General features: G+C 44.1%; 1 protein-coding gene across 1 annotated transcript; it reads right to left on the bottom strand.

Annotated features, from left to right (window-relative positions):
- Nucleotides 1–1,119: 1,119 nt before the first annotated feature.
- LOC137268146 (arylsulfatase B-like) lies at nt 1,120–27,359 on the bottom strand. The gene is made up of 14 exons (XM_067802674.1): nt 27,168–27,359; nt 26,268–26,379; nt 14,607–14,658; nt 14,368–14,471; nt 14,046–14,152; nt 8,763–8,827; nt 8,442–8,543; nt 7,874–7,943; nt 6,972–7,069; nt 6,056–6,192; nt 5,396–5,454; nt 4,437–4,560; nt 3,146–3,288; nt 1,120–1,615 (listed from the first exon to the last, which is right to left on the bottom strand). Exons 1-14 carry the CDS (start codon nt 27,280–27,282, stop codon nt 1,443–1,445), a joined length of 1,461 nt encoding a protein of 486 aa, XP_067658775.1. The 5' UTR covers nt 27,283–27,359; the 3' UTR covers nt 1,120–1,442.
- Between the last annotated feature and the right edge of the window lie 619 nt (nt 27,360–27,978).

A 27,978-nucleotide genomic window follows, 5' to 3' on the forward strand; every position in this document is an offset into this window, starting at 1 on the left:
GCCCAAGGGCGATTGGCAGCACCACCGAGACATAACATGCTTTGTAATTATTGAGAGACATATAAGTGTCAAAGGTAAAGCTTGTTTTGCTGAAGGGGTAGTATGATATCATCTGAATGAGTCTAGACGTCTCAAGTGCCCCTAGTTGTCTTCTCGGTGGTGTACCTCAGTCCGCAGTTAATGAGAGTTTTTTCTTAATCCCACAACTTACGTCTGGCCAAGAGCGATTAATTCACTGCAAGTATGTCCCGTCCCGACAAACGCCGAATGAACAGGATTGGAATTGGTGATTTGAGGTCATGATCACATGCACTTGTGGCGCCTCGATCAGTTTCAGCCATGATCTAGAAGGATAACTTAATCAAATGTGTCTGTGTCTGAAGAGACCAACAGAAAGAAAAGTCCTAATTAAAGACGTTTTAAACACGCCAGAAATCAAATCATGGTTCGAATCTTCGTACACTTGATTATGTTCAAATGCGCATCAACCCCATTGGATTGTTGGGTCAAGACTCGATCACTTACAGGCCTACACCATATAGTTTCAAAATGGCAGAGTGCGTCGTTAAACAATAAAACAAGCAAAGAGAAGAAATTTGGTGTTAAACCTATACAGTGGTGTCGTCATTTCGTCTCAGATGAGTATACCTTCATCCGTCACCCAATGATGCTTTACGCGTCTGAGGTAATGAGGGTAACGCATGGGCCATGAATACATATCGGACCAGTGAGGATATCTGAGCTACAGTACAGGCGCCATGCAACCTGCCCTTGTTGTAAAAAGCTGCTACATGGAAAGTGGTCAGGTTCGCTGACCCTATATGTCATCGTATCCCAGATATGTGTAACAATCCTCATGAAGTCAGTCACTGGATTATCTGGTCCAGAACCTACTCTTCATGGACAACAGTGACATGGCTGAAACATTTGCTGAGTTCTGCGTAAAAGAAAATACGGTTAGCCCGTGAAATACTGGCGATAATCAAATATTTTAGCTGTTAAAGCTCTTTAAGTGTTCTTCGATACAAACGTTTTGCTACTAATGATTTTGGCTTGTGTTTTGCTTTGGCGCATATCTATGTAAAATAACACATTTATTCATGGCATAAAAAACGCACATTTGCATGTCTGCAACTTTCATTGAAACTAAAGAATGCTTTATCAAGTCATCCAATACATCAGCGGAAGGAATCAGGTGACAGAATGAATGAAGTGTGAAAATTACATAGTCCAACGTCGTTTTGTTGAGTTTAAATACCTCGAACCAGATGCATGAATGAAGAAAACGCGGGCACCAAATTTTCACTTTTCTCAACCGTAATCTGGACACATTAATGTTATGGTTATACGTTGGCATCCTGTATAAAAGTAAAACAACTTCACAGAGCACAGACTATTGTTGAGTACAATGACGATGACATCATACCATACTGTCGATGACGTCAGCACCAGCCTGGCGTCCATGTATTGTTGTATCTCCTGGGGTCACCTTTAGGGTCACGACCGGGGTAGTTGGCTGGAACCATATGCTTCTTGTATTCAAGAAGACGTTGTCGTAGCTTAGCAACAATACCTGGCATCTCTTCTGCAAGATTGTGTGTTTCCAAGGGATCATCTGAATAAGTGAAGAAGAAACGGTTCTTAGCTCTGGATCAAATACTTTCACAGAGACCTAATTGTTTTGTTTTGTTTTTCTCTCCTGCCATATAGCTTTCTGCAAATAATCGATTCTGGACCAGGTAATCCAGTGATCAACAACATGATCATCTATCAAGGCAAATGGGATACGATTACATGTGTCAAACATGCAAACCTGACCATCCTATACCGTTAGTCGCCTTTTACGGCAAGCATGGGTTCATGAAGTGCTTGTTGCCATTGGTCCTAAGCATATGATATGAGCCATCATGATTAGACCATAATCCGTCAACCACCGAAACCGATTCCATTGTCAAAACTGTGGTCAATAGTATTTGAATGGATTACTAAACAAAGTTATAGCACCAGGTGTTCGCGATAGTAGAAATATATCCTACCATGCCGGTTGTCCTGACTACTCACACAGTTACAGCAGAGAGGCGACCTTGAATTGCTTCTAATGTTCGTGAACATGTCATTACTATTATTTGCAAAGCGCATTGTGACAAAACAAAAGTAGGATCAGCTAATCAAGACGTATACGTCTGTCATTCAAATGCTTGTAACAGTCAGCACTTAAGGTAAATGTTAAATTCCATAATGCCAAGCACCAGGCAGGGTAACAAAAAGTATCACTGCTGTGAGACGAAAATGATCTAACTCCTTCCCGCTGCCTTACAGGTGCAGATAGTGTAGGTATAAATATACATTTGCAAGGACGCATTTACACCGTCCGTCCCCTATAGTGGTACATTTCGAAAGTAAATAGTTTTTAAACATATAAAATTATAAAGATATGACAATGTGTCATTCTAGACACAAAGATACCATCATAAGGCCTTTCCGATCGACGCAGGACCGAGTCATATCATATCAGTTATACCATATCACTTCGAAATATTCGAGGTGTGACTCATGCCTGAATGAGGAATACGCAGGAACCAGTCTTTTACTTCGAGTACAGTACAGAGTCATATCCTGGAAGGATGCCAACCTGAATATACTGACGTGCATAAGAACGTACACACCTATTCCAAAATCAAACCTAAATACTTTGCTACTAATGTTATAATTGGGTACGATATGGTATTTAGTAAACACTTGCATATTATTTGTGATCTGAAAGGCAGAATCAAAACACAGAATCAGGAATACTTTCAAGAATACTTTCTTCGAAACGTCAGTTTAGACACACTACCGAGTCGTATTGTAACAGCTTGTAAACAGGGGAGAATTCGTGTGTTCTGTGTCCATCGTCACACTCAGCTGTATTCCAGCTTCATGACGCTTGTCTATACGTATTCTAATCTGGACCAGATAACCCAGTGCTTTACAACATAAACACCGACTAGCGTAAATGACGAGAGTCACCCAAAGTTGCAAACTTGACACTGCAAACACGAAAACGTCGTTGTTTTGTACAACATTCGACGGAAAACATCAGAAAGAAACGTTTATCCCGTTCCTCGTACTCGACAAACTGGTTCAATATTTAGACGTCCTATACCTTTTAAGTTAAACAAGTAGGCTTCCTTCCCCAGAGGGTCGAACAGATGCTTCTCGTATATATCATCCTTAGTGTTGTTCATTGGACGGTGCCATCCATCCTGAGTCCCGGGGTATCCTAGCAACAGTTTATAATCACCCACCCTGCAAAGACACGGATAATAGTGGTTCTTGTTTGTTACTGGGCGCTCACATGATAAAACGTTACAGCGCCCTCGAAATGACAGTGAAATGTGTTGGAATTGCGTTAATTAATGTAGCCTAACAACCACTAGGTTCCAGGTTCACAACTAGAGGATTTCATCCAGTCAGGAATCCAGTTATTTAGTGATCCTCTTAGTGTGTACAAAACATGTTTTAGCGATAATTAGTGCTTAAGGCATTCCTAAATAGAGGAAAAATTACACCTTGACATTTAGAAAGAGGTCAAATGTAACACCCTCAGAGTCAAGCACCTAATCGCCACTTATCAGAGAGGTACGCAAAGTCCGCATTCTAATCTACGAGTTGTTCGACTTTCATTTTTGTGGAAGTCGCGGTTAGGAAGTCGCGACTCTGAGTTTGTGAGTTGGAATATGACCACTTTCTAACTGACATTACAATTAAGTAATCATAGCTTTCGGCTGTGGAACCCGTGTCAATTTCCACTTGTCAAAGAGGTACACAAAGTCCGCAGTCGAGATTACCAGTTGTCCCACTTTTACTTTTGTGGAAGTCGCACTGGCTCAGCAGGCTAGGCGGCTGATTTTGTGTGCAGGCGATTAGGTGCCTGACTCTGACGGTGTGAGTTCGAATCTATAAGGGACTCAACTCAAAACGTCAACAGAATTTGTACGTTAACAAGAAAGTGTAACCCCAAATATAACATGTTACAAGTGAGGTGATGTAAAAGTCACGTTCAAACAGTAGGTGTCTTTTTGATATGTCGCTACAGGGTGCAAACCTATCATTTCCAGGATGTACACTGTATCGGTGAAATCTCCTTTAACTTTGTAGATAATGTCAGCATTACCTATAGTTATGGCAAATCTGAAGCAAACATGCACAAAGATTTACCTCATGGAACTGGATTTCCCTGTGCAGAGTTCTTGGAATAGTGATTGCTGCTTCTAATCACAGTTTTTTGTAACCCTGTTCCCAGGCTTCCACGCACCATTAGTGTTCTGGTGGATTTGGCCTAACATCGAAACATTGTATCATTTTGGTCATGCCTGATATTTTGGTCTGGCTCGCCGTGAAATAACTAACTACCATTAAAACCAACGTCAAGCTCAACTCACTCAATGACTCACCTTATGCCTGCTTGCCCCTCCGTCGGTATGACATAGTCGTCTAAGTTGTAGATAAACTCTGATCTCTTAGACGGTGCCCCGGTGCTTACAGATTCCCATTGGTCAACGCCATCGATACCCTTTACTTTTTTATGAAAATATAGAGAAAACAAATAAGAGTATCAAAATAAATGTAGTTGAGAATTTACCTCTGGTCTTTGATGATCTGCGATTCCATCTTCAAGACCATTAGGCGAGCTACAAACTTATAATATGTATATTTTACAGACGCTTCAACGAGTGAAGTGATTCCGGGATCTCAGAATGATTTGAGGACGTAAGCAGGCCTTCTATAATAAAAGTATTGGTCAAGTTGTCATGTGTTCCTTTCTCTTTGAAAATGACCTGTTCACATCGTCTTACACTATATGCGTTGTAATTTGACATCGCCAATACCGTTTCACTCTAACTATTACAATAAACTGCTGATTTTTCATAGAGCAAGCGGACAAGTAGCCCAGTCGTCTAAAACCGAAGAGAGTTGCGCAATTTAGGCGTGACAGAGACCTGTGGTCCTGAGTTCGAATCCAGTATTCGCCGTCATGAAGATAATCAACTCCATTTCACAAAATAGTAAACACGTTCTTTAACACCTTCTATATATTGGATCTTCCTGATATATTATGCTCAAACTGAAATACTGTTCGCGCCATTCACTGACATTATTGTTTATGACGATTAGTTTCAGTTCAACACATCTCACAGTTCTTGGTTCGATTAGCATCATCAGAATGTGTCAGCTCACTACTGGATGATATACTGAAGTGAGACATATCTCTGATGTTTAATACGTTGTTGAACACCTGGGTCATCAATCCGCTTTGAAAAATACCATGTCAGAGAGTGGAAGTTAAACAAAAGCCTAAAGTTATACAGGCTCGAAAAGTTCAGAACTATGTTCTAAAATAGTGTTCCCCAACCTGGCGGTCCTCCTGCAGCAGAGATGAGTGTCGGCATCCAGTCCACTGCATGGATCATTCTGTGTGAAGGAGGAAGTTATGTTATATATATATATAATGTGAATGAATTCATTTCTGTAATTCCCTGTTGTTTATGTAATTTGTCAGACATTTTACAGACATTATGCCGAAGAGAAGGGAAAATGGTTGTCAGAGCAAGTCGTAAATATATGTAAAAGTAAGTAAAAGATATTCAATAGCTAAAGTGAATATGTTTCACTAATGCCCATGACGTTTGTTAGTTGCTAAGAAAACATTAAACTTGCATCGGTACAATCCTTTCTCCGGCCGAAAGAGCATATCTATGCTACGCATTGTGATGTACACCACATATGAATCATACGTGTCAACAAATATAACCACAGCATACTCTATCCTCCTGAAAGGATCTATTTTCAGTTCAGTAGCCTCAGTCATTATGAAGCTTGATAGTGTCACGTGAGAATAAAAGACACCAGTTGCTATGAGTAAGTATAAGAGGTTCTGAGTTTCAGTCACAAAACCCTGCAAAGCCACAAACCACGAACATTCCAGAGGTATGCAGTCGAAGAATCAAGACATGGAGTGCTACATTACTTCACTTTCAGATCCATTCTGGTATTTTCATGCAGCCACTCTCACCCGTTATAGGTGTAGCCAGTTTTCTTCAGTCCCGCCCCATGCAGGAACGCCGTGCCCCTCGTCCCTCCCTCCCAGATGGAATGTTTCCCTCCTCTGAGGGGCCAGTTGTTGCCGTGGCTGAAGATCTCGGCTCCATTCTGGCAACATGCAATGGTATTGTTTAAACACACAATGAAAAGTCAGATCTCAGAGAACTGGAAACCTTTAAGGAATGGCACAGAATGTAGCAATTGCGCACTGTAACTGTCAACACTGTCATGTTCTATTTTTAGATCTCCACGCCATACCCTGATTTCTTTACATAATTGGTTTAGCATATTACCAGTTGCAATGTTGTAACATAATCTGCATGTGATGAAAACTCGTTGAATCACGAAGCGATACCAAGAGTATGGATGGCATACCTGTAACACATGTATGTTATGTTTTTGTTAAAGAGTAAAATTAATAGTTCCTGTTATCGCTCTCTATGAATGTGTACAAGAAACATGGGTCCGGGTACAAGAAACATGGGTCCGGAATCCTAGTGAAGTCGTGAAACACTAATGCTGCGTTTAGTCCAGTTCCAGCTTTATTTGCTTTATAATGACGGTCCGGGGTTTGTTAATAACCTGGCCATGGATTCTGGATGAATGAAATAATCCAGTGGCTGAATCATGGACATTGTTCCATGCATTCAAGTACGAACGATGACATATGTCAATCAGGTCAACGTGCTAACTAGCAGATCCCGTTGGTTAACACCCTGATCAATATCATATCTTCGTAAAGACGATCTTCCTAGAAGGAAACGTCTGAAATTCTGAAATTAATAACAGGGTCAGGATTAAAAGGGGTGGCTGTGCCAATAGATTATTCGAAAGAAAGCATAACGAATCAGTAAGGCAATCAAATGAAAAAACATAATGCGACTTACGTCCGTTGTGAAAAGGAACAGGGTGTCGTCATAGAGACCGCGTTGTTTCAGCGCAGTGGTCACATTCCCAATCGCCTCATCCAGAGCAGAGACCATCCCTAAATATGGCAGAGAGAGAGAGAGAGAGAGAGAGATGTATTAACGAATAGCCACAAGACTGCCAAACAAGGGTAGCGTAATGTAGTCATTCATTTACTCGAAAACAATTATCAAACACACCTGGAAATACCTGAAAAATACTTTGGTATAGTCACACTGCTGTATAGCAGGGATTTAGTATAAAGTACATCTACTTCACAATCGAAGTTGCAACTCTGCTTGATCGCTGTTTTTACCTTCAATACGTTTTGTTGATTTTCGGGTCTTAATTTCATAAACAATACAGAACAATACGATCAATGTACTTCTTATATTTTCCCTAAACACAATACAAGGGCACGTTATGTACAAAGTTGTGTGTAAGGACGTCAGTGTGTAAGAATGAATAGTCTTAACTATCCTCAGAAACACATTCCGCTTGGTGTAAAGGGAAAAGTAGCTTTAAAATTATGTAAATGGGCCAGTACCAGGTGCTCTCAGAAAGGAAACACATGTCCTGTCCTACCGGTAAAAATGGAAACGATTGTACATGACAACACGCAGCAGTAACCCTGTCAAGAAACGGCGAGATACCAAACAATCATGTTATTGAAGGACTGGAAATCCAATGAGATAAGTTTGAATTACTGTGTGATGTGGAAGTAAAGGGATTTCCAATGCTTGAGAAAAGCCGTTTAGCAAATAGATTTGTTTTGCAATACTTGTAAGTCAGCTTTATTGATAAGTGAGATCAACTCCTTGCATACGCCTACCACTGATAATCTGGTCATTACGATAATTCATGAGTTAAATTCAAACTTTACCGCTGAAAATCCTCCTTCCTTCGTTGTTCAAGTTTTTGTTTTTGTACAGATTTACATATCGCTCGGGGGCCTGAAAATGTGAGAAAAGATTCACAGTGAAGTTACGTTAACACAAACATAACAATGATCACAATAGTGATGATAACTGCAAAATGCCAAATGATGTCCTTGGTGTAATTTTATGCTTTCATTATGTACCTAGTATAGCCTAGAAGCACTGAATAAATGTAAACATGCTCAAAGGACTTCCTCAAAGTGTACCTTGATGTTACCATTTGAATATGTAAGTTTCATCAAAACTGATTCTGATCAGTTTACAGAGATTCTGCAATAACAGAATTGTATATAAAACCCTCAGAAGGAGGTGATCCTTACAAGCGTATCCCTGGCTGATCTTTGATGACATTTGCTTTAAGTTGCTTTACGTTGACAGATGTTAAGTTAGTCTTATGTCTATGTTCATACAGCTGTTCATATATGTGTTCAGTTCATACCTGTGTCCATGTCAGTGTAAAGTTTGCTGTACGTTACCTTGTGACTGTCAGTCAACAAGTATGACATATGGTACCTGAGTTGGAGAATGCACAGACTGAAACGGCAGATAGAGAAACAGTGGTTTGTTCCTTTCATGCCGTTCAATTATATTGACGATCTTCTTGGAGTAAAGGTTCTGGAAACCGAAGTCGAGCAAGTATTAACCAACTACAGTAACACTGCATTTAGTATTTAATATCCCTCCCGAATATCTGCACGTTATCACAGACTTTGAGCTGTTTGACAAACGTAGATAACGTAGTATGCGCTGGCGTGGTCCGTTTGAATCCGTTTTTCTTGAGATCTGGGTATAATATCTGACAAATAGTTGTGTTACTAATTGTATTGCACCTACCGCAGAATACTGGCCTTCATATTGCCACGCAGCTTCCTCGTCTTCTCGGAAGTCCAGGTAACCGGCTGGAATACACGGACTAGAGACTCAGTAGAACTCACAGACAACATCAAATTTTATAAGGGTGGATAACAATATATGGATGAGCAAGTTCGTTTTTGCTACGAGAACGACGTTTCGGTTTAGGTCCTAACAATGTTATATCAAGCAGGTGATGAACAAAATGAGAGACATATACAGTGAGTGAGTGAGTGAGTCAGTCAGTCAGTTTAGTTTTACGCTGCTCACAGCAATATTCCAGCTACATGGGGGCGGTCTGTAAATAATCGAGACCAGACAATCCAGTGATCAGCGGCATGAGCATCTGTCCACTTTCGAACCAGTGACGCGTCAACCAAGTCAGCGTGCCTGACCACCCGATTCTGTTTTCCCCTCTTAAGACAAGCATAGCCGCCCTTTATGGCAAGCATGGGTTGCTGACCACCTATTCTACACACACACACACACACACACACACACACACACACACACACATGACGCCAACATCTTCATGACGTAACATTGCTATACCATCGACGCACTGCAAGTCTTGTGACGGTACCGTGTTCGGATATGTACACTTTAATTGAAAACCATGCTAATGAAGAGTGGGCTTGCTTTGGTGATTATTTAATTTAGAATCTTACCTTCGTGTCGACTGATAGTCATTCTATAAACACTCGTCGATAAAAATAAACATTTCGTCGACAAGCCGTTTATCTGTATGCATTCACGTAGATTTTGTGAGACTATGACATTCCTGATGTTGGATGTTTGGAAATTTATTCATAGACAAGTGCTCATAATATGCCCTCGGTAACACTGTCTTGCGCAATACTATATTGTAAATGTTGAAAGGGCTTTGACGCATGTACGTTATGTTGTTGGGATATTTTTATTTCATCAGAGTATGGAAAATAGAGGATACTAAACTCGCTTCCGAGTAACTTTCGCTTGTTTTTATACCTAATCATTAACTCGTTAAATAAACAATGCACGGAAGCGAGTTTAGTATTCTGTTTATTACTCGCCAATATAAATTGCGGTGAAATGGCCTACAGAGTGAGGACTCTCAGCTTTCCGCGAGTCAAGCAAGATATAGCAAATATACGACAGCGACATTAGCATTGTGACGTCACAACTTTGAACCATTTTGACGTCATACGTCAAGCGGTATTGCACTAGTGTAATATTGCCGTAAATACATTACACTGCGTATCTTCCACGGGCGAATAATAGAGTTTTTATATGCTTGTTATAAACGTAATGAGAGTGCACCGAAGAACAGGGCATTCCTGTCACCACAAACGAAGTTATATACGGGTGTCCGGAAGGTTGATAAACAGAAAGGGTGATACAACATTAACTTTAATAACATCACAATAAAATGTGCCTTTAACTCCCTGGATGACGAATTTTTTGAAAAGTTTGAAAAGTGAACGTTGTGCGAGATTTGGTCCTGGATCTGCGTACGACTACAGAAATGTAGAATATTTTATTTCCTATCCGTTGGTATAAATATAACTGCGACTACCTCAGGGGTTTGAGATATAGACACTGCTAAATGTTGTACAAAACATTTGTGTGCATTAAAAACAAGTGAATTTGCCCGTTTTTTATCGTGCACCACCAAAAGCACTCTGCTACGATTTTTTTAATTTGTCATCTTTACGGAAAGTGTGAGAAAATACAAAGGCATTTAGAAGTGGCTCGAATAAACTGGTGAAGTGAGTGAAGAAGAGACTAGGAACTGTCTCGAAGCGTTGTGACCTTGTATAAGAAAGAAGTTGAACCATAAAGCATATGAAGAAAATACAGCTTGATATCTGAACGACATAAGTGTATATATGTATGTGCTTAATCAAAAATTACATGCAATAAATGTCAAAAATCGATTTTCTTCTATAACGTCAAACGTCGACAGATAGGTCATGCAAGTATAAAGATAAGGGGGCATCGATAACTCCGCTATGCTTTACATGAGGTCAGTGTAACTTGCTGTGGATACGGACAGTATATTTTCGTTACGTTTTGTTCACAGTGAACCAAGCTATTCCAACACAAAGTTCCCAATGTGAGAGGATACCCTTTGATAGTTTCACAATTTGTAAGGAAAGATGCCAGTGTACTGCATCAGAAAGCAGGTAATAGCGATTTGGATGGACCTATCCGATACATAATTTAAATTAGTTCTTAGGTTCCCATATCCTCCTGTTTGTGTAGATGTATTTTGAATAAGTTTGCATCATTATTAACGGAGTAACAGCCACATTTTCAAATGTAATGAAATAACTGAAAATAATGCGACATTTTAGTTGACGTCATGGCATGTTTTGTGCATTTTGTGACGTAGGAAAAAGACGACACTGGTTTGCTGATTAGGACATATCTAACCCAATTTCCACTCAATGTGTAAAAGATCTCGGCTTCTGTGTCAGGTTTCTACACTTTTTAGCCAAAATATAAAATGAACAGTTTTACCACTGAAATAATGTCCTGAATATATCAACAATTAGACGATTTTACTACGTATCTTATTGTGAGCAACACGCGCACCTGCCTGGCATCGATTTAGCGTAAATGAAAATTTAACAACACCTGAATATTAATTGAATATTCATTTAGGAAATAGACTTTTCTTCTTATGATTATGTAATTATTTCACTTCCTAAGTATGCAATGAAAGGTACAAAGAGATCGCTTTTTCAGTACAGAACTATTAGAATATGGACGTAAGGTTTGTCCAAATTAAGACATGACCTGGTTTATATATTTTTAACAATTTTGTTTGAGTTAAACAATTTAGTAAATATTGTTTGAGTTAGATATTCTGTCATCAGATTAATCGAATTTGAATTGACTTTATTATCGAAAAAAAATTATAGTGAATCATAAAACGTTTTTGAAAACTCGCACCTGGTCAATCAATATTCATAATTGTTTTGTCTGTAAAAACGACACAAACCAATACGGTGAACAAGGCAAATCCTTTAAATAGCCTCTACATTTCATATAATGTACAAATCATTTTCATTAATATTATCAGTTTTACTTATAAGTTGGAATTAAATAGCTGCTTATTAAGCTGTTCATATGAAACTGCAATATTCATCCCAACGTATTAAATATTGCACATGAAAGTTAATTAAAGTACATGTTGCAGTAATGGCTACGTTTGATCTTCCAACACTTGTGTATAGGCTTAAAATGTGGTATAATACACTTACTTAGTCAATGTAATATTATTCAAACAATCAAAAGCTTTCAAAGAATACAAACGTATACCTTATATCCATATATGGTATGGTGTTGAACATGGATATATGTAGATACTGAAATCAGTTTCATGAAAAAATATCTCAACGATACGCAAAATATACATCACAATACTGAAAGAGCAATCGGAATGATATGGCCATTGTATTTACTCTTGTTCAACAGACCTTCACCTCAAAGAAATTGCCTAACATGTGCAACAATGTTGACGTGTGGCATCACTACCGATGACCGATTTCTTTCAAAATGGCGGCTTCGCTGACAAGGGTACGCAGGATTTTATGGGGACTCTTTCCTTTATTCAGGAATCTTCTGTACATAAATGTGAGGTGTAAGTAATCAGAATTATTCTGACTATCTGTGTAATGTTATATGTTTTGGTCGTTTGCACTGTAAATGACTGAAGAAGCCAGAAATGCCGACAAGGACCGTTGCCGTTTTGCGTGATTTGGCGTCACTAAAAGTTTGACAGTTTCTTATGAATTATCGAATGATTGCATTGTATCTATTTTTAATTTGCAATTTCTTGCGGCGATATTCTTCCCCTGAATATTCTAAGCGTATTGAGCCATTGTAAGCAATGACTTCACGACTGGATGCTGGAAAATTTCCTGAAATGCTACGCAGTGTGACATCGGAATTTTTCTTTGTTGACATTTCAAACAAGCGCTGTCTTTCGAACACAGCGGTCGTTTTCGTGCCAAGTATATTTCGTTTCGTTTTATCTAGACAGTTGGTGACAAAGACCATTTGTAATTTTACTGTAAGATGTTTGGGGAATTCAATCATGCATTTGTCGCAGCTGACTATGAAGTATACATGATGCAATGGGCGTCTCGATACCGGCCTTCTCGAAACGTGATTTTGTAAACACTATGGAACATGGCGGAAAGCGCACTTCGGCGTTCATGAACGTGTATTTTCGAAAACATCCCAACCCAATTCTGGGTTCATCGGCGACGTTTCAGAATTATCATTTCTGGTTACATGAAAACTTGATATCAGTGATCATTAATATGCTCTTTTTGAAATTCATTACTCCCAGTAATTATCCGATTTTCACATTTCAAAAGATACTGCAAATAACACTGTGAAAATATAAAAGCGAGGGGTGAAGAGGAAGGACATATATGTCCCTGTGGCATCCGGGGGGTTAATTCACAAACTTCTCCCTAATGATCAATAACACGACAGTCATCTGTTAATTTATGACTTTGAGTATATTACCATATCACGTTACATTTTATTTTATTGTCATAAATATTGCAAGGTAACCGACTATATTCCATTATCTTAAAACTGACAAGGGTCACGTTGATAACAAGCATCGGACATACTCAAGGATCAGTATCTTGTATTTAGCTGGTCAGAGTTCACCTGACAGATCCAAGGTGCAATATGTGTATATATGGCTATGTTTACAGTCCACTCAATCTAAGCGCGGTGCACCTGGACATTCGTGGCATAGTCACACCTAGCACGTACTTATGCACAATAACTAATAAAATTTTGTGGACATAGCACCATTGAAGGTTAGTCAGTAAATGTATATCACCTACTAGGGCGAAAGTATCGTAGTTCATATTTTTCATAGGATGCCCTCCGGGAAAATATGACTTTGTATGTAAATATGTTTACGACGCTCCTGCCTAAATGTTGGTATATCCCTCGTTCTCGCTCGGGACATATCAACATTTAAGCGCTCGTGCCGTAAACATAGTATGGCATGAGCACTCGTGTAATATCCTCTATACATAACATCTTTAACAAGGGTTCAGTAATAAATTTATGGTAATATTAAAGGTTTTTCTGGGAAATTGATTAATCCGGGATTGATTACGTCCTTTTGGTATTACGTCTTGCGAAAACGTTATCTGAACGTTAACGCGTATCGTTCTGCTGGATGGTCACGTGACTGACTGACCTTCACATCATAATTAATAGTATCGGAATCAGTGTTAAACTTACACAGCTTGTGGCTGTAGTAGTCCTCTCGGGAGTTGTAATATCCGAAAAAGCTGTCGAAGCCTCGGAAGGTGGGAGTGCAGTTCCAGCTGCAGAAGCCGAGATGCCATCTTGAAACAAGACACAGTAGCGCTGTGAAATTGATGAAAATTCGTCCAACGAATAAACAGAAAGAGTATTTCTTCTCATGAAGGAAATATCACTTCATTAAACGTCTCCTTTTGTTCCAAATCGCACGCCTTAAAGACTGTGTAATGCATCATTTGAAGGGTTTTGAGTAATTACAATTACGAGATGCGAAAAGGTAATGCATATATACACGTACTTGCCCACGATGTGAGTTGCATAGCCCAGGCCTTTCAACACTTGAGGTAGAAACGTGTGGTTGAAGGGAGAACAGACGTTTTGCCATTGCCAAATCACTACGTGCTGGAATACACACAGGTACGGAACATCATTCAAGCAGGGATGTCTTGATGAAATGCTTTGCATACAATTAACCGAGCTATATTTTTGGCTTTGCTAATAACAGTGCTAAAATGATAAAACAAAGAAATACACTACCTGTAGACCAACTTTGAAAGGATAGACACCTGTCATGAACGCATTGCGAGACCTGTAACAGGAGCGATAGTCAAGTGAGATTAATGAATATTGTAAACCAAAAGTCACTGTGTTCTGTAATCTGATTGGTTGAAAAACATGATCAAATGGTATTAGATTCCCGGAAACTGCAAGACTATTCACTTCGTATTGGCACGTAAACAATTGTTTTGTTGTGTCATCAACAGTGGTGACGTCATTCAAATCATATTGTAACGTAAAGTTAGAATGACGTCACAAATGAGCAACTCCAGATGCTACCATGGGAACCAGCTGAAACGGCCAGCTGATGACACTTCACTGCTGTACCCCTACTCGATGTAAACGAGTGCAGACAGTAAAACCCCTTTGGCTTACATTTTTGTTTACAATGTCAATAAAGATCATGCGTTGGCCAATTTCCTGGTACTATTGAGTATTTGAAGCACGAGAATATGCTGACGCGGCGGTTCCAAATGCATTCCCGTGCTTCAAATACTCAACAACAACCGCAAATTGACCAACACATGATGTTTATCTCCTAACTGGAGATACTGCTGCTTCTGATACTTCTACTTGTACTGCAGCTGTTACACCATGGCATCTACTACTGCTGCTTCTGACACGTCTACATGTACTGCAGCTGTTACACCATGGCATCTACTACTGCTGCTTCTGACACGTCTACATGTACTGCAGCTGTTACACCATGGCATCTACTACTGCTGCTTCTGATACTTTTACTTTTACTGCAGCTGTTACACCATGGCATCTACTACTGCTGCTTCTGACAGGTCTACATGTACTGCAGCTGTTACACCATGGCATCTACTACTGCTGCTTCTGACACTTCTACTTCTACTGCAGCTGTTACACCATGGCATCTACTACTGCTGCTTCTGACACGTCTACTTGTACTGCAGCTGTTACACCATGGCATCTACTACTGCTGCTTCTGACACTTCTACTTCTACTGCAGCTGTTACACCATGGCATCTACTACTGCTGCTTCTGACACGTCTACTTCTACTGCAGCTGTTACACCATGGCATCTACTACTGCTGCTTCTGATACTTCTACTTTTACTGCACCTGTTACACCATGGCATCTACTACTGCTGCTTCTGATACTTCTACTTCTACTGCAGCTGTTACACCATGGCATCTACTACTGCTGCTTCTGATACTTCTACTTCTACTGCAGCTGTTACACCATGGCATCTACTACTGCTGCTTCTGATACTTCTACTTCTACTGCAGCTGTTACACCATGGCATCTACTACTGCTGCTTCTGATACTTCTACTTGTACTGTAGCTGTTACACCATGGCATCTACTACTCCTGTTTCTGATACTTCTACTTGTACTGTAGCTGTTACACCATGGCATCTACTACTGCTGCTTCTGACACGTCTACATGTACTGCAGCTGTTACACCATGGCATCTACTACTGCTGCTTCTGACACGTCTACATGTACTGCAGCTGTTACACCATGACATCTACTACTGCTGCTTCTGACAGGTCTACATGTACTGCAGCTGTTACACCATGGCATCTACTACTGCTGCTTCTGACACCTCTATTTTTACTGCAGCTGTTACACCATGGCATCTACTACTGCTGCTTCTGACACGTCTACTTTTACTGCAGCTGTTACACCATGGCATCTACTACTGCTGCTTCTGATACTTCTAATTGTACTGCAGCTGTTACACCATGGCATCTACTACTGCTGCTTCTGACAGGTCTACATGTACTGCAGCTGTTACACCATGGCATCTACTACTGCTGCTTCTGAGACTTCTACTTCTACTGCAGCTGTTACACCATGGCATCTACTACTGCTGCTTCTGATACTTCTACTTCTACTGCAGCTGTTACACCATGGCATCTACTACTGCTGCTTCTGACACGTCTACATGTACTGCAGCTGTTACACCATGGCATCTACTACTGCTCCTTCTGACACGTCTACATGTACTGCAGCTGTTACACCATGCAATCTACTACTGCTCCTTCTGATACTTCTACTTGTACTGCAGCTGTTACACCATGGCATCTACTACTGCTGCTTCTGATACTTCTAATTGTACTGCAGCTGTTACACCATGGCATCTACTACTGCTGCTTCTGACACGTCTACTTGTACTGCAGCTGTTACACCATGGCATCTACTACTGCTGCTTCTGATACTTCTACTTCTACTGCAGCTGTTACACCATGGCATCTACTACTGCTGCTTCTGACACTTCTACTTCTACTGCAGCTGTTACACCATGGCATCTACTACTGCTGCTTCTGATACTTCTACTTCTACTGCAGCTGTTACACCATGGCATCTACTACTGCTGCTTCTGATACTTCTACTTCTACTGCAGCTGTTACACCATGGCATCTACTACTGCTGCTTCTGACACGTCTACATGTACTGCAGCTGTTACACCATGGCATCTACTACTGCTGCTTCTGACACGTCTACATGTACTGCAGCTGTTACACCATGGCATCTACTACTGCTGCTTCTGACACGTCTACATGTACTGCAGCTGTTACACCATGGCATCTACTACTGCTGCTTCTGACACTTCTACTTCTACTGCAGCTGTTACACCATGGCATCTACTACTGCTGCTTCTGACACGTCTACTTGTACTGCAGCTGTTACACCATGGCATCTACTACTGCTGCTTCTGACACTTCTACTTCTACTGCAGCTGTTACACCATGGCATCTACTACTGCTGCTTCTGACACGTCTACTTCTACTGCAGCTGTTACACCATGGCATCTACTACTGCTGCTTCTGATACTTCTACTTTTACTGCACCTGTTACACCATGGCATCTACTACTGCTGCTTCTGATACTTCTACTTCTACTGCAGCTGTTACACCATGGCATCTACTACTGCTGCTTCTGATACTTCTACTTCTACTGCAGCTGTTACACCATGGCATCTACTACTGCTGCTTCTGATACTTCTACTTCTACTGCAGCTGTTACACCATGGCATCTACTACTGCTGCTTCTGATACTTCTACTTGTACTGTAGCTGTTACACCATGGCATCTACTACTCCTGCTTCTGATACTTCTACTTGTACTGTAGCTGTTACACCATGGCATCTACTACTGCTGCTTCTGACACGTCTACATGTACTGCAGCTGTTACACCATGGCATCTACTACTGCTGCTTCTGACACGTCTACATGTACTGCAGCTGTTACACCATGACATCTACTACTGCTGCTTCTGACAGGTCTACATGTACTGCAGCTGTTACACCATGGCATCTACTACTGCTGCTTCTGACACCTCTATTTTTACTGCAGCTGTTACACCATGGCATCTACTACTGCTGCTTCTGATACTTCTACTTTTACTGCAGCTGTTACACCATGGCATCTACTACTGCTGCTTCTGACACGTCTACTTTTACTGCAGCTGTTACACCATGGCATCTACTACTGCTGCTTCTGATACTTCTAATTGTACTGCAGCTGTTACACCATGGCATCTACTACTGCTGCTTCTGACAGGTCTACATGTACTGCAGCTGTTACACCATGGCATCTACTACTGCTGCTTCTGAGACTTCTACTTCTACTGCAGCTGTTACACCATGGCATCTACTACTGCTGCTTCTGATACTTCTACTTCTACTGCAGCTGTTACACCATGGCATCTACTACTGCTGCTTCTGACACGTCTACATGTACTGCAGCTGTTACACCATGGCATCTACTACTGCTGCTTCTGACACGTCTACATGTACTGCAGCTGTTACACCATGCAATCTACTACTGCTCCTTCTGATACTTCTACTTGTACTGCAGCTGTTACACCATGGCATCTACTACTGCTGCTTCTGATACTTCTAATTGTACTGCAGCTGTTACACCATGGCATCTACTACTGCTGCTTCTGACACGTCTACTTGTACTGCAGCTGTTACACCATGGCATCTACTACTGCTGCTTCTGATACTTCTACTTCTACTGCAGCTGTTACACCATGGCATCTACTACTGCTCCTTCTGACACTTCTACTTCTACTGCAGCTGTTACACCATGGCATCTACTACTGCTGCTTCTGATACTTCTACTTCTACTGCAGCTGTTACACCATGGCATCTACTACTGCTGCTTCTGATACTTCTACTTCTACTGCAGCTGTTACACCATGGCATCTACTACTGCTGCTTCTGACACGTCTACATGTACTGCAGCTGTTACACCATGGCATCTACTACTGCTGCTTCTGACACGTCTACATGTACTGCAGCTGTTACACCATGGCATCTACTACTGCTGCTTCTGACACGTCTACATGTACTGCAGCTGTTACACCATGGCATCTACTACTGCTGCTTCTGATACTTCTACTTTTACTGTAGCTGTTACACCATGGCATCTACTACTCCTGCTTCTGATACTTCTAATTGTACTGCAGCTGTTACACCATGGCATCTACTACTGCTCCTTCTGACAGGTCTACATGTACTGCAGCTGTTACACCATGGCATCTACCACTGCTGCTTCTGACACGTCTACTTCTACTGTAGCTGTTATACCATGGCATCTACTACTCCTGCTTCTGATACTTCTACTTGTACTGTAGCTGTTACACCATGGCATCTACTACTGCTGCTTCTGACACGTCTAGTTCTACTGTAGCTGTTACACCATGGCATCTACTACTCCTGCTTCTGATACTTCTACTTTTACTGTAGCTGTTACACCATGGCATCTACTACTGCTGTTTCTGACACGTCTACTTCTACTGCAGCTGTTACACCATGGCATCTACTACTGCTGCTTCTGATACTTCTACTTTTACTGTAGCTGTTACACCATGGCATCTACTACTGCTGCTTCTGACACGTCTACTTCTACTGCAGCTGTTACACCATGGCATCTACTACTGCTGCTTCTGATACTTCTACTTTTACTGCAGCTGTTACACCATGGCATCTACTACTGCTGCTTCTGATACTTCTACTTTTACTGCAGCTGTTACACCATGGCATCTACTACTGCTGCTTCTGACACGTCTACATGTACTGCAGCTGTTACACCATGGCATCTACTACTGCTGCTTCTGACACGTCTACATGTACTGCAGCTCTTACACCATGGCATCTACTACTGCTGCTTCTGACACGTCTACATGTACTGCAGCTGTTACACCATGGCATCTACTACTGCTGCTTCTGATACTTCTACTTGTACTGCAGCTGTTACACCATGGCATCTACTACTGCTGCTTCTGATACTTCTACTTTTACTGCAGCTGTTACACCATGGCATCTACTACTGCTGCTTCTGATACTTCTACTTCTACTGCAGCTGTTACACCATGGCATCTACTACTGCTGCTTCTGATACTTCTACTTGTACTGCAGCTGTTACACCATGGCATCTACTACTGCTGCTTCTGATACTTCTACTTTTACTGCAGCTGTTACACCATGGCATCTACTACTGCTGCTTCTGACACGTCTACATGTACTGCAGCTGTTACACCATGGCATCTACTACTGCTGCTTCTGATACTTTTACTTTTACTGCAGCTGTTACACCATGGCATCTACTACTGCTGCTTCTGACAGGTCTACATGTACTGCAGCTGTTACACCATGGCATCTACTACTGCTGCTTCTGACACTTCTACTTTTACTGTAGCTGTTACACCATGGCATCTACTGCTGCTGCTTCTGACAGGTCTACATGTACTGCAGCTGTTACACCATGGCATCTACTACTGCTGCTTCTGATACTTCTACTTTTACTGTAGCTGTTACACCATGGCATCTACTACTCCTGCTTCTGATACTTCTAATTGTACTGCAGCTGTTACACCATGGCATCTACTACTGCTCCTTCTGACAGGTCTACATGTACTGCAGCTGTTACACCATGGCATCTACCACTGCTGCTTCTGACACGTCTACTTCTACTGTAGCTGTTACACCATGGCATCTACTACTCCTGCTTCTGATACTTCTACTTGTACTGTAGCTGTTACACCATGGCATCTACTACTGCTGCTTCTGACACGTCTAGTTCTACTGTAGCTGTTACACCATGGCATCTACTACTCCTGCTTCTGATACTTCTACTTTTACTGTAGCTGTTACACCATGGCATCTACTACTGCTGCTTCTGACACGTCTACTTCTACTGCAGCTGTTACACCATGGCATCTACTACTGCTGCTTCTGATACTTCTACTTTTACTGTAGCTGTTACACCATGGCATCTACTACTGCTGCTTCTGACACGTCTACTTGTACTGCAGCTGTTACACCATGGCATCTACTACTGCTGCTTCTGATACTTCTACTTCTACTGCAGCTGTTACACCATGGCATCTACCACTGCTGCTTCTGACACGTCCACTTGTACTGCAGCTGTTACACCATGGCATCTACTACTGCTGCTTCTGACACGTCTACTTGTACTGCAGCTGTTACACCATGACATCTACTACTGCTGCTTCTGATACTTCTAATTGTACTGCAGCTGTTACACCATGGCATCTACTACTGCTGCTTCTGACACGTCTACTTGTACTGCAGCTGTTACACCATGGCATCTACTACTGCTGCTTCTGACACGTCTACTTGTACTGCAGCTGTTACACCATGCCATCTACTACTGCTGCTTGTGATACTTTTGCTACAGCTGTTACACCGTGTCACCTACTACTACTGCTGCTCTTTAGCTTCTAACTTTAGCCCAACCTTAGCAAGAAATGTGGGATTGTGGGTTAGAATCACTGATCATCATGCTTCACAAGACGTAAAGTCAATGTTTCAGCCATGTAGTGACGAGTTACAGGTAACATGGGACCCTGTGTAATTATTCATGACTGGGGAATTGATGATGATAATAAGTGGGGTCACCTGCAGGTCGGTCACATTTCTACTTGAATTGTAGTGAGGGTCATTCACATTGTACATGCTTCTTCCGAAACAATCATCCTCATCCAAACACTCACCCTCACCCTCACCCTCACCCTCACCCTCACCCTCACCCTCACCCTCACCCTCACCCACACGTTCACCCTCACGCTCACCCTCACGCTCACCTTAACCCTCACCCTCACGCTCACGCTCACCCACACCCTCACGCTCACTCTCACCCTCACCCTCACGCTCACCTTCACCCTCACCCTCGAGCTTACCCTCACGCTCATCCTCACCCTCATGCTCACCTTCACGCTCACCCTCACCCTCACCCTCACCCTCACCCTCACGCTCACGCTCACCCTCACTCTCACGCTCACCCTCACCCTCATCCTCACCTTCACGCTCACCCTTACCCTCACGTTCACCCTCAGGCTTCTCCTCACCCTCACCCTCACGCTCACCTTCACCTTCACCCTCACCCTCACCCTCACCTTCACCTTCACCCTCACCCTCACCCTCACCCTTACCCTCACCCTCACTCTCACTCTCACTCTCACTCTCAGCCTCACCCGTACCCTCACGCAAACCCTCACTCTCACGTTCACCCTCACCCTCAAGTTCACCTTACACCCTCACCCTCACCCTCACCCTCACCCTCACCCTCACCCTCACCCTCACCCTCACCCTCACCCACACCCACACCCTCACGCTTACCTTCACCCTCACCCTCACGCTTACCCTCACGCTCACGCTCACCCTCATGCTCACCTTCACGCTCACCCTGACCCTCACCCTCACCCTCACGCTCACCTTCACTCTCACGTTCACCCTCACGCTCACGCTCACCCTCAGGCTTACCCTCACCCTCACCATCACCCTCACCCTCATGCTCACCTTCACGTTCACCCTCACCCTCACGTTCACCCTCACCCTCACTCTCACTCTCACTCTCACTCTCAGCCTCACCCACACCCTCACGCTCACCCTCACTCTCACGTTCACCCTCACCCTCAAGTTCACCTTACACCCTCACCCTCACCCTCACCCTCACCATCACCATCACCCTCACCCTCACGTTCACCCTCACCCTCACGCTCACCCTCACGTTCACCCTCACGCTCACCCTCACCCTCACGTTCACCCTCACCATCACCCACACCATCACCCTCACCCTCACGTTCACCCTCACGCTCACCCTCACCATCACCCTCACCCTCATCCTCGCGCTCACCCTCATGCTCATGCTCACCCTCACCCTCACGCTCACCATCAGGCTTACCCTCACCCTCACCTCACGCTCACCCTCACGCTCACCTTCACGTTCACCCTCACCCTCAAGTTCACCTTACACCCTCACCCTCACCCTCACCCTCACCATCACCATCACCCTCACCCTCACGTTCACCCTCACCCTCACGCTCACCCTCACGTTCACCCTCACGCTCACCCTCACCCTCACGTTCACCCTCACCCTCACGTTCACCCTCACCATCACCCACACCATCACCCTCACCCTCACGTTCACCCTCACGCTCACCCTCACCATCACCCTCACCCTCATCCTCGCGCTCACCCTCATGCTCATGCTCACCCTCACCCTCACGCTCACCATCAGGCTTACCCTCACCCTCACCTCACGCTCACCCTCACGCTCACCTTCACGTTCACCCTCACCCTCACCTTCACCTTCACCCTCACCCTCACTCTCACTCTCAGCCTCACCCGTAACCTCACACTCACCCTCACTCTCACGTGCACCCTCACCCTCAAGTTCACCTTACACCCTCACCCTCACCCTCACCCTCACCATCACCCTCACGCTCACCCTCACCTTCACCCTCACCCTCACCCTCATGCTCACCTTCACGCTCACCCTCACCCTCACCCTCATTCTCACGCTCATGCTCACCCTCACTCTCACGCTCACCCTCACCCTCATCCTCACCTTCACGCTCACCCTCACCCTCACGCTCACGCTCACCCTCACGCTCACCCTCACCCTCACGCTCACCCTCACCCTCACGCTCACCTTCACGTTCACCTTCACCCTCACTCTCACTCTCACTCTCACTCTCACTCTCAGCCTCACCCGCACCCTCACGCTCACCCTCACTCTCACGTTCACCCTCACCCTCAAGTTCACCTTACACCCTCACCCTCACCCTCACCCTCACCCTCACCCTCACCATCACCATCACCCTCACGCTCACCCTCACGTTCACCCTCACCCTCACCCTCACGTTCACCCTCACGCTCACTCTCACCCTCACGCTCACCCTCACCCTCACGTTCACCCTCACCCTCACCCTCACGTTCACCCTCACCATCACCCTCACCATCACCCTCACCCTCACTCTCACCCTCACCCTCACGCTCACCCTCACCATCACCCTCACCCTCAAGTTCACCTTACACCCTCACCCTCACCCTCACGCTCACCCTCGCGCTCACCCTCATGCTCATGCTCACCCTCACCCTCACCCTATCCCTAACCCTCACTCTCACCCTCACCCTCAAGCTCACCTCACCCTCACCCTAATGCTCACCCTCACCCTCACCATCACAGTCACACTCACCCTCACCCTCACCATCACGCTCACGCTCACCCTCACCCTCACCCTCACCATCACCATCACGCTCACTTTCACCCTCACCCTCACCCTCACCTTCACTTTCACCCTCACCCTCACTCTCACTCTCACTCTCACTCTCAGCCTCACCCGCACCCTCACGCTCACCCTCACGCTCACGTTCACCCTCACCCTCAAGTTCACCTTACACCCTCACCCTCACCCTCACCCTCACCATCACCATCACCCTCACGCTCACCCTCACGTTCACCCTCACCCTCACCCTCACGTTCACCCTCACGCTCACCCTCACCATCACGCTCACCCTCATGCTCACCATCACCCTCACGTTCACCCTCACCCTCACCCTCACGTTCACCCTCACCATCACCTCACCATCACCCTCACCATCACCCTCACCCTCACGCTCACGCTCACCCTCACCCTCACGCTCACCCTCACGTTCACCCTCACCCTCAAGTTCACCTTACACCCTCACCCTCACCCTCACCCTCACCCTCACGCTCACCCTCGCGCTCACCCTCATGCTCATGCTCACCCTCACCCTCACCCTAACCCTAACCCTCACTCTCACCCTCACCCTCAAGCTCACCTCACCCTAATGCTCACCCTCACCCTCACCATCACCCTCACGCTCACGCTCACCCTCACCCTCACCCTCACCCTCACCATCACCATCACGCTCACTTTCACCCTCACCCTCACCCTCACCTTCACTTTCACCCTCACCCTCACTCTCACTCTCACTCTCACTCTCAGCCTCACCCGCACCCTCACGCTCACCCTCACGCTCACGTTCACCCTCACCCTCAAGTTCACCTTACACCCTCACCCTCACCCTCACCCTCACCATCACCATCACCCTCACGCTCACCCTCACGTTCACCCTCACCCTCACCCTCACGTTCACCCTCACGCTCACCCTCACCATCACGCTCACCCTCATGCTCACCATCACCCTCACGTTCACCCTCACCCTCACCCTCACGTTCACCCTCACCATCACCTCACCATCACCCTCACCATCACCCTCACCCTCACCCTCACGCTCACCCTCACCCTCACGCTCACCCTCACGTTCACCCTCACCCTCAAGTTCACCTTACACCCTCACCCTCACCCTCACCCTCACGCTCACCCTCGCGCTCACCCTCATGCTCATGCTCACCCTCACCCTCACCCTAACCCTAACCCTCACTCTCACCCTCACCCTCAAGCTCACCTCACCCTAATGCTCACCCTCACCCTCACCATCACCCTCACGCTCACGCTCACCCTCACCCTCACCCTCACCCTCACCATCACCATCACGCTCACTTTCACCCTCACCCTCACCCTCACCCTCACCCTCACCCTCACCCTCACTCTCACCCTCACTATCACCCTCACTATCACCCTCACTATCACCCTCACTCTGACACCCCTCCTCCTCCAGCCCGATGCATTATGTACGGTCCCTAATCACAGTGGTCAAAGAGCATAATATATGTTAAGTATGAGTATTAATTGTCGTGTCGTCGATGACAGATGCAAATTTGACAGGAGAGTTTGGCACATAGTGAGGTTGGGTGTTGCCAAAATTTCGGTATTGTGATAAATTGTGATATGTGTTGATGTATTGCAATGTGTATTGGGATATATTGTGTAAGTATAACACATGGTTTAAGTTAATGAAATTTCTTTTGAAAAAAAGTGTCACTGGCCAATGTCAGGACACAGATGTGATTCTACAAAAGATCATTTGAAAATTGAAGACTTTGCTCTAAAATTTGGAACTCGAGAAAACGCGTCTGGAGCAGCGTCTGCCATCCTGGTTTATTTATCCTTACAACGAGTGCCTGTACCAATCTATTTTCACATTCGTATCGTTTAAAAATCATGCAAATGCAAGTATATGAACAAAAAACATTCTCAATACTGTTAATGTATGATGATATAAAGGAAATACAAATGTTATTAGTTTCTTTTAACTATGTCACGGAAATTGCCGATCATGATCGGGGAAATTGCCGATCGTATCGGGTGAACCGGTTCACGAAAAATATACCGCTATATGTCGTATTGTGAGTTCGAATTGCGATATACCGGTTAACATGTATTATCGCCCACCCACAGCAGACAGCGACATAAAACAACATACGGACTGCAGACGGGTTGAACATAGGAGCTGTTGAGGATGACCCCTTCTCTGGCCAGTTTGTCTATATTTGGGGAGATGATGTCGGGGTTTCTAAAGCCGACGTCATTCCAACCTGGAACACAACAATGCAGAGGACTCACATAAAAAGTTCTGAAACTGAATTCGGGATCGATGGCTGGCACCATTGTGCCACACATATTTAAACAGTCCACATTTCTAAATTAACAGGGAATTCCTCCATAGAGTGTTTTTCTAACGATTACTGTGGGTGGAATTTTCAACAAACTCCATCTCTCGTTACACCTTGAAGGGAACATGCTGAACAACAGAGGTGAGTGAGTGGGTTTAGTTTTACGCCGTACTCAGCAAGATTCCTGCGTTCGGTCTGTAAATAGTCGACTCGAAAATCCAGTAATCAACAGCATGAGCATCGATCTGCATGACTGGGAATTCAACTAAGTCAGCGAGCCTGACCACCCGGCAAGCTTGGGTTACTGAAGATCAATATTCTACCCCGGTAACAAAAGAGGTCTCCTGATAGACGTGTCCCCCGATATTGCTAAAAGCGGCGTAAAAAGCTCAAACTATCATTTCAAGGCTTTTCTTGCTTTACATATCTGCCCTGAGAAGTTGAAAACAAAGAAACGTCCGTAACCTCCCGACGTCGACCACACAGCTGTTGCGTCTTTCGATCGACTAGCGTATCAACATGGGTCACGTGATTGGAATTGAGATTTAATACCCAGTTGTGTATGAAGAAAACACCAGTAAAATACCTGAAATGCAAACTTAATGCGCTTAAGCCAGAACATTATCTTCTACGGCTAATACCGTCAAACAAACGATCGATCGATCGACCGTTGACGCAATGTAAACAAACCCCAGTGCATCTGTACTTACCTAGGTCATCTGCTACTATGAACACTATGTTGGGGCGTCGTGGTGATGCAGACAATGTCCCCGTTAAGCCAGCCAGCAACACCGCTATTCCGAGACGCACTATCGTGGTAGCCATTTTAACGCGATGAACGGAAGGCCGGAATTACCTGTGTAATAACCACACACCTGTTGGTTGTTGCTGTTCGTCTCGCACAGTGTATCGATGCGTGAGTCACTAAGATAATATCGATCATTTATCAAGCTGTATCCTGTGTTACATTCTAATCTACCAGTCTGAAGGTCGTTCCATCGATACGTCGCATTGTAAATAGTGAATGAATACGGTTTGACGGTGATTTTAGCAATATAGACACAGCGGTTAGAGAGTATGGTTTTACGCCGCTTATTGCAATATACCCTGGGGTGGGGGGTGGGGGGTGGCGGGCACCAGCAAAGGGCTTCTCATTGTACCGTAAAGATACAACTAAAAAGTTAAACCGACCAGACCTGTGTCACAGTTGGGCTCGATCCCGAAACCGAAACCTCGCTGGATCACTATCCTGACGCCTTAGCCAGCTCGCCCACCATGCCCCCTGTACCCAACTGTACCCGAAACTAGGTGTTTGCACGTTGTCTTGTGGCAACCATCGGGTTATATACCAACGGATTCGTGGGTACTCTAAGTGCACGAGGTTGAGTACTGTACACTAGGGGTTGTGACAACGCTTAACGAGTCTGCACACAAAGCTGTTTTTTGCACGCGGTCACAGTTGGGCTCGATCTCGACATTTCAGCCTCCCTGGATCACTGGCCTGGCGCCTTAGCCTGCTTG

Source organism: Haliotis asinina, chromosome 16 (genome assembly GCF_037392515.1).
Source record: "Haliotis asinina isolate JCU_RB_2024 chromosome 16, JCU_Hal_asi_v2, whole genome shotgun sequence".
In the NCBI taxonomy this organism is placed as follows: domain Eukaryota; kingdom Metazoa; phylum Mollusca; class Gastropoda; order Lepetellida; family Haliotidae; genus Haliotis; species Haliotis asinina.